The 9,451-nt window shown below is 32.8% G+C and overlaps 1 protein-coding gene across 1 annotated transcript; it reads left to right on the forward strand.

The window, feature by feature from the left end:
- The first annotated feature begins 5,035 nt into the window (after window positions 1-5,035).
- Window positions 5,036-5,819, forward strand: LOC140439033 (protein C10). Its single transcript, XM_072528673.1, has one exon. The coding sequence runs from the start codon at window positions 5,235-5,237 to the stop codon at window positions 5,613-5,615; it is 381 nt and encodes a 126-aa protein (XP_072384774.1). The 5' UTR covers window positions 5,036-5,234; the 3' UTR covers window positions 5,616-5,819.
- Window positions 5,820-9,451: the final 3,632 nt, after the last annotated feature.

The following is a 9,451-nucleotide window of genomic DNA, read 5'->3' on the forward strand; positions in this document are numbered from 1 at the left end:
TTTGGAACAGGTATTTTATTTATACTTGTGGAACTGATCCCTAACTAAACTAAACTAAACACCAATATAAACGAGTACGCGTACGCGTACATTGTACTCGCTCTGGGTCCTGATTCTAATTGAGATTTCGACTCAAAACATGTCGAAATTAATATGGCGACGTCGAAATGCGACTTTGCGAACCTTGTGGATTTCAGCTGAACTAACCAAACGACGTCACTAGTTTTCGACTTATCGAAATTAATTTCAACCACAAGAAAGTGGTTGAAATTTCATTTCGAGTCGAAATTAATCTGACATGACTGATGACTGACTGGACTGGGAGGGGAGAAGTGAACTTAGGTTCAGTTTAAGTAGGCGGTGTTTTGATCCTTGCAAGGAAAACTGAGGCAAAAAGTATCAATATGGCTGTGTTTTACGGACATTTGCTAGTTTTGGAGGAATTAGAGAGGTTAGATATCCGACGTTCATAACGGAGGATAAGAAGAATGTTACGGGATACTCAAAATTCTTTTTCACTAAGTGATGCTCAATTTAGGCAGCAATTCCGGCTTAATAAACAAGCTGCAAATTATTTAATAAGGGTATTAGAACCATATTTGGAAGAAGGTGTTTATGCCTCTAGGATACCCAAAATGTTTAGGGTTAGTATTACTAAGCTGCAGTAAATTTAAAAATATATTAGAATATAACCACTAAGTCAAATCTTAGTGGTTATAACTTAAGGTTCTCCCACATCGCCTTTTTTTTCTTGCCATCTTTTCTTTCAATTCAAAATATAATTGAGAATGGCCAATATTTATGATTTAACAACTCAAACAAGAAAAAAAAGACGTTCACGTAACGTACACAAAACCATAGATAAAGAATATATATTACTGAATAGATAGGAAACTGTGTAGGTTATTTCTGGACAATGCGCCATCTGGCGGCCTTAGGAAAGCAACATCTTTTTAAAAAATCTTCTCGTAATTCTTCAAATATAAAGATTAATATTGAGGGTTTGATTACAAAAATAAAACAAACGTTGGTTCTTTTTCTACTTTATTTTCTTTTTTACGTTTTTATATAAACATTAATTACATGTATTTAAATGTAGTTGGTTAAACAGTGGCTATTCTGTAGTTTCTATAAATTACAACACAGAAACAGAGAAGGAATAGCATCACATTTCAAGGTGGACTTATATCTCAATCCAACATAGCGGGCTTCTGGTCCAAAATGAATTGTGCAAGTCTTCTCTGCCAATTTTGTTAATCCAAATATCATAAAGCTAAAAAATAAATAGTTTGTTTTTAATATTTTCTGTGAAATAATGTTACATAGTATATTTCTAGAGGTGCTTTACAAAAGGACAAATAAACAAAAGTTTTGTAGAAAAAGTTCTTGAAACATTGAAGAATTGCCACATTTTTAATGGCGATAATTTTAATTCCTAAAAAACTTTTACCCAATTCTATATCGGCAACAATTCTAATACACATCATAACGTGAAAGAAAGAAGTTTGGGACAACATCGGACATTTTAAGGCAATTATTAAAAAATAAATAAAATCTTATATCAGCATTTTCTACTTACCGCCCTATCTTTTGGAAAAATATGCATTTGAGCATCCTTATTGTAATTATTACAACCATTAACGCAACAGTTAAAAACCGTAATTATTTAAATATGATGGCAAAAAAGCAAACAATTATTTAATCGCAAATAATACAACTCGAAACACGTCGAAACCACAATAAAAATGGCGTACTTGTTTTGTTGGTTGCGGTATTGCGCAGTCACGAAGCTTTGCTATGAATGCTACGCCCTCTGGTGTCCTTAGGAAATACAAATTTCAGAGGACTGTCACTCCCATAAGAGATACCCGGGCATGAACAAAACAAACATTCAACAAGCGTAGTGCAGCCAATAAACAACAGGGCCAACCCAAATTTTCAGCAGTGTCAAAATGATAAAGTAAATATCCCCAGTTTTAACTACAATCGAAATGAATGAGAATCGCTAGCGATTGCGACCGTCATGGCGTAGTCGCTTTTAAATTTCGACATCGAAATGAAATAGAATCAGGGCCCATTTCGATGTCGAAATTTAAAAGCGACTACGCCATGACGGTCGCAATCGCTAGCGATTCTCATTCATTTCGATTGTAGTTAAAACTGGGGATATTTACTTTATCATTTTGACACTGCTGAAAATTTGGGTTGGCCCTGTTGTTTATTGGCTGCACTACGCTTGTTGAATGTTTGTTTTGTTCATGCCCGGGTATCTCTTATGGGAGTGACAGTCCTCTGAAATTTGTATTTCCTAAGGACACCAGAGGGCGTAGCATTCATAGCAAAGCTTCGTGACTGCGCAATACCGCAACCAACAAAACAAGTACGCCATTTTTATTGTGGTTTCGACGTGTTTCGAGTTGTATTATTTGCGATTAAATAATTGTTTGCTTTTTTGCCATCATATTTAAATAATTACGGTTTTTAACTGTTGCGTTAATGGTTGTAATAATTACAATAAGGATGCTCAAATGCATATTTTTCCAAAAGATAGGGCGGTAAGTAGAAAATGCTGATATAAGATTTTATTTATTTTTTAATAATTGCCTTAAAATGTCCGATGTTGTCCCAAACTTCTTTCTTTCACGTTATGATGTGTATTAGAATTGTTGCCGATATAGAATTGGGTAAAAGTTTTTTAGGAATTAAAATTATCGCCATTAAAAATGTGGCAATTCTTCAATGTTTCAAGAACTTTTTCTACAAAACTTTTGTTTATTTGTCCTTTTGTAAAGCACCTCTAGAAATATACTATGTAACATTATTTCACAGAAAATATTAAAAACAAACTATTTATTTTTTAGCTTTATGATATTTGGATTAACAAAATTGGCAGAGAAGACTTGCACAATTCATTTTGGACCAGAAGCCCGCTATGTTGGATTGAGATATAAGTCCACCTTGAAATGTGATGCTATTCCTTCTCTGTTTCTGTGTTGTAATTTATAGAAACTACAGAATAGCCACTGTTTAACCAACTACATTTAAATACATGTAATTAATGTTTATATAAAAACGTAAAAAAGAAAATAAAGTAGAAAAAGAACCAACGTTTGTTTTATTTTTGTAATCAAACCCTCAATATTAATCTTTATATTTGAAGAATTACGAGAAGATTTTTTAAAAAGATGTTGCTTTCCTAAGGCCGCCAGATGGCGCATTGTCCAGAAATAACCTACACAGTTTCCTATCTATTCAGTAATATATATTCTTTATCTATGGTTTTGTGTACGTTACGTGAACGTCTTTTTTTTCTTGTTTGAGTTGTTAAATCATAAATATTGGCCATTCTCAATTATATTTTGAATTGAAAGAAAAGATGGCAAGAAAAAAAAGGCGATGTGGGAGAACCTTAAGTTATAACCACTAAGATTTGACTTAGTGGTTATATTCTAATATATTTTTAAATTTACTGCAGCTTAGTAATACTAACCCTAAACATTTTGGGTATCCTAGAGGCATAAACACCTTCTTCCAAATATGGTTCTAATACCCTTATTAAATAATTTGCAGCTTGTTTATTAAGCCGGAATTGCTGCCTAAATTGAGCATCACTTAGTGAAAAAGAATTTTGAGTATCCCGTAACATTCTTCTTATCCTCCGTTATGAACGTCGGATATCTAACCTCTCTAATTCCTCCAAAACTAGCAAATGTCCGTAAAACACAGCCATATTGATACTTTTTGCCTCAGTTTTCCTTGCAAGGATCAAAACACCGCCTACTTAAACTGAACCTAAGTTCACTTCTCCCCTCCCAGTCCAGTCAGTCATCAGTCATGTCAGATTAATTTCGACTCGAAATGAAATTTCAACCACTTTCTTGTGGTTGAAATTAATTTCGATAAGTCGAAAACTAGTGACGTCGTTTGGTTAGTTCAGCTGAAATCCACAAGGTTCGCAAAGTCGCATTTCGACGTCGCCATATTAATTTCGACATGTTTTGAGTCGAAATCTCAATTAGAATCAGGACCATGAAATAGAATCAGGGCCCTGGCTGGACTTGGACTTTGGACGGGATCGGTATCAATATCAATACCTGATCAATACTTATACCTATTCGATATCTATTTAACCGACTCAGCTGTACGGGTGGACGATAAAATAGTACTCGAACTCGGACGCGTACCTACATTTACGAATGTACTCATACTCATACTTGGATGTTGGAAGTGATGCAGGACTTGGATTTGATCGATATGGATAATAGATTTATGTATTTAAAATAACTTATTAATCATTTTTGTAGGTGTATGCATCCGGATGAAGTTTAAATTTATCTTAGCTGAATGTAATATGATAGACGGCATTTACCAAATAAATATTCTAAATTGAATTGTATAAAGATCGTTTTATGGCAAATTTGAACAAAAAGACTAATGTATATATATATATATATATATATATATATATATATATATATATATATATATATATATATATATATATATATATATATATATATATTTTTTAATGCAACACGAATAATTTTCCAGTTATTCCCACAAAATCATGGGAATGCTACAAACAAGTTGACGTTGCCAAATTCATTCATCCATATCTATAAAACCACCGTTGTCAAAAATTATCATTAAATATATAAAATTTTATTTGCAAATATTTATTTTTACGTGTTCATGTAGTACTTCTAAAATTTATTATAATCATATTAGGAGTTTTCATTTGTTGTTATTCATAAGCTTGTCGATCAGTGGACTATTCGACAAATATACATAAAAAATAAATAACAATTTAATTGTTTCATTGCATTTGTCCTTATTTTTCTCGTGCATACTTACAATTGTGCACTCGTGCATACGCTTATAAAGCTTTAGAGAAATACCAACAGATGGCAATTGGAGTGAAGTAGACAAGACTAGGGATCAGTTCCACAAGTATAAATAAAATACCTGTTCCAAAGTAACTGGTACGGGATCAGGTCACCATCCCTAACACACAGTTATTGTTATTATTTTTTATTTCATTTTCATTATTTTGTTCTTTTGGTATATGCGTATATACTGTGCTGATTACACATTTATCCCCATACACTCAAAATGTTATGTTAGTTATTTACTAAAAATATAAACTAACTTGCAATACAGTTTATGAACAAAATCAATATCTATTTACCGTTTATTAAATGTAAATATTTTGTAAATAACCTCGGATTCTTAAAATGTCTAAATGTGAAACAATACCATCATTAACAGTAGATATCGCTAAAGATATTTTAAACAAAACTCTAGAAGAATTGCAAGTTCCAGAAAATGTACAAAAATTGGAGGAGGCTAGAGACAATGTTGGCAATGAAATGTTAAAAATGATGCAGTTCTTATTTCCCATTGTAATGCAGATTCAGATGGAAATAATAAAACAGTTTGGATATCCAGATGGAAGAGAAGGTATCATCAAATTTTCTCAAATGTTGAGGGCTCTAGAACGGGAAGATTCAGAAATAGCCAGGTTGAATGGTTTAGTTAAGTCATATTATCTTCCTCCAGTGACTGTTCACACAACCAATGAATCACCAGCTGAAGAAAGAGTTAGCAGTAGTTAGATAGGGTGTAGACAATTTTATTTATACAATTTTATATATTATAAAACAATTATATTTGGCAGTATGTAAAGAAAATTCCATACTTTTCTGTTTATGCACCCTACCTTTGCTAACTATTATGTGCATTCATTGCTATTATTTACTACCTTAAAAAAGGCAGTAATTTAGTGGAATAATCATTTTGTGTAATATATATGTGTGTGTGTTGAGTAAAGGCCTTATTACCAATACCATACCAAGATGAAAATTTCTCTTTTTTTATTTAATGGAACAATTCCTGAGCCCATCTGTATAAAAACCTGCTACTCTGATGAAGATAAAAATTTTTCTTTTTTATTTAATTGAACAATTCCTGAGCCCGCCTGTATCCAAATCTGCTACTGTGTAAGTTATCTCTGTCCACTATATTACTGACTGGGTGGTGTGTTGTTTACCTTTACATTGTATTTGTATTTGTTTCTTAAAATTCTGTCAGATAAGTGCTAAAGTTTAAATACAACTTTCAGTTCATTGTAAAAATAATAAATTTTTATTGATTTTATGTAAGTAGAATAGATCAAAGTAAATATATTTCTATTGATATAAATGCAGAAATTACTGGTATTCAAGAAAATTGCTACTGATTTGTCCTTTATATCTAATAAGCAAACATGTCATTATATAGATTCTGACAACTATCAGTTTTGAAGAATAAACATTCTAAAATATATTGGGCCCAATTGAACTAAAAATATTTTGAGTTGTGCAAGTTTTGTGGAACAACAATGCAGCAAAGGGATAACAAAGCTGCAAAAATACAGTCTTGGTTGTGTAGAAATCATGGATGCAAGAAGATTGTATCAAACTGCAAATGTAGAAGTAATGCTAGATCTTCTCCCTCTACATATATACATGAAGTAAGATCACTCTACAAAGTGCCTTTATGCTAACAACAGCTCAGCATCTAAAATCCACCGACCTCATCTGACATCTAGGAATTTTAATGGTTGGAACAATGAGTTGGTTGGATCCTGTTTTGCAGACATATCTGCAAAAGAAGATTTCGAACTGCTATTTTAAATCATCATAAACAAGTGTGAGTTAACACAAAAATAAATCACTAAAATCACAAGATGCCCACAAATGTTATACAGAGTTGGGTGAAGGAATAGGGGTTACTGAATGTAACACTGGACAGTCAATAGCTTCCAAAAGTACTAATACAAGCAGAATTTTTAGTTTAATAATATCTTTTTGTACCCAAGCATGCTCGAAAAAATGCCACAATTTGGCCAATACATTTATTACTTTTGATAGCAATTTTTTTAATTTTAATGTTTTTTTTTAAACAAAAATATCAATTACATTGATATATACCAATCCAAGAGAGGATATGAAACTGGGGATAATATGCTGAAATTAGCAACATCATTAGGTATGACAATTTTTAATATATTCTTTTTCTAATTACATTTCTCCATAAGTTTCTATCTTGGGCCATTTCAATATTAAACCCCTTTACCGACATGTCCTGCGTGAGCATCTCCCACATTAAGATCTCTCGTCTTCCTCTACTACTCTTCCCAAGATTTTACAGATAAGCAATTCTTCCTATTGTGTAATTAACATCTCGTCGTTGGACATACTGACCATCTTAACATATGCTTACTCATTTTGTCATCAATTGGTGCATGCCACCCCTAAATTTGCCTTATATACTCATTTTTAATTTTATCCTTTTTTGTCACTCCACTCATGCATCTATCATATCATACTCACTTCGTGAGCTAATAGTAGTTTGGGATGCCGAAGAAATTCCCTAAGAATGGAACTATTAACTAACATACTAATTAAAAAACGATTAGAAATATATGAGGAGAAAAATCTAGGTGAATACCAGGGAGGATTTCGCAAGTGAAGATCAGCAACTGATCAATTTTTTATACTAAAACAAATCTTGATCAATTGATATGAATACAACATTGTAGCACAAGTACTTTTCATTGATTATTGATTACAAAGCCGCCTACGATACAATAGACAGAAACAAATTAATAGAATCGCTAAAAGAATTCCAAGTGCCAGAAAAAATAGTAAGATTGGTAAAAATGACAATTACTAAAACCATTTGTGCTGTGAAATGCAACGGTACAGTCTCAGAAGAATGAGTGAAAAAAGGTGTTCGCCAAGGAGACGCCTTGTATACCTTGCTATATAAAGAGCACCAATGCTTAGCGGACGCTGATGATGTGGCTCTCATAGCAAGAAATGGAAAACAACTGGCAAGTACAGCAAAAAGACTGATTGGGAAAAGCTCTAAAATGGGACTGAAGGTTAATATTAATAAATCCAAGAACATGGAAACCTCTAGCAAAAAAGGAATAAACACCATGGACTCCTTTAAATTAGAGGTGGAGGATGGATCAGTTGTAGATTTCGAGAAGGTGGATGAATATAGTACTTAGGAACCCTTATTGATCAGACATGTAAGTAAGAAACTGAAATCAACCTGAGACTAACCAAGAGCAACAGATGTGCTGGGGTCATGAACAAAATAATTAAGGCCAAAGATATAAAATATGTCGTAATACAAAAATAAGAGTACAAATATATATACAAATAAGTATACAAAACTATAATTAGACTTACAATGCTATACTCGGACGAGACATGGACTATGGACAAAACCATACAAAACAGATTGGAAGAATGGGAAAGAAAGATACTTCGCAGAATGTTTGGTGGAAAAGTAATAGAAGGAAAACGAAGAAGACGAACTAATGCAGAAGTGTATCAATTGTATGCTAAATCTTCTTTAAGTGCCGTCTCCCGATCGGAGGTTGGATATCATCATCACTATCTTTACTATATCTACTGCTGCTCTGAAGAACTCTATAGAACTACATTTAAACCAGTCCCTTAAATTCTTCAACCATGACACTCTCCTTCTTCCTATACTCCTTCCTCCTCGTATCTTTCCCTGTATTATCAGCCTTAGCAGTTCATATCGCTATCCCCTCATTACGTGTCCCAGATATTGTAACTTTTTTATTTTTATTGTGTTTATTATTTCGCATTCTTTGCCCATTTCTCGCAATACTTCCGTGTTTCTTCTGTGTCCATGCTATTCTAAGCATCCTCCTGTAACACCACATTTCAAAGGACTGTAACTTATTTATGTGTTCTTGCTTTAATGTCCAGCTTTCAAATCCATGTTGCAGTATCGAAAACACGTAGCATCTCAGTGCTCTTACTCTGAGTTCTAATCTAAGGTATTTGTTGCAGAGAATTGTTTTCATTTTTACAAACGCATTTCTTGCTATATCTATCCTGGCTCTTATTTCGGTTGTTTGATCATTATTGTCTGAAATCCAGGTTCCTAGATATTTGTATTTATCAACCCTTTCTATCGGTACATTTCCCAAATGTATGTTTGTTGGTATATTTGTGTTTTTTTGTTATTACATGTATTTGGTCTTTTTTATATTCATTTTTAGTCCATATTTTTCACAGAAACTGTTTTGTTTAGCAATAATTGGAGTTGTTCAGCAGAGCTTGCCATAATCACGGTGTCATCTGCATATCTTATGTTGTTGATAGATCTTCCGTTAATCATTATTCCTTCACTTTGAGATAGTAATGCTTCTTCAAAAATGGCTTCACTATATACATTAAATAGTAATGAGGACATAATACATCCCTGCCTAACTCCTCTCCTGATTTCAATTTCTGGACTGGGTTCCTTATCGATTTGTGCTCTTTAATTCCAGTAGAGGTTTGTTATTATTCATAAGTCCCTATGGTCTATGTTTTTTGTCTTTAGAATTTGGACTAATTTTTCATGTCTTACTTTGTCA

Source organism: Diabrotica undecimpunctata, chromosome 1 (assembly GCF_040954645.1).
Source record: "Diabrotica undecimpunctata isolate CICGRU chromosome 1, icDiaUnde3, whole genome shotgun sequence".
Lineage (NCBI taxonomy): Eukaryota > Metazoa > Arthropoda > Insecta > Coleoptera > Chrysomelidae > Diabrotica > Diabrotica undecimpunctata.

Bases quoted from the DNA above. Each gene is read 5' to 3' on its own strand.
- LOC140439033 (XM_072528673.1), top strand. From the start codon at position 5,235: ATGTCTAAATGTGAAACAATACCATCATTAACAGTAGATATCGCTAAA.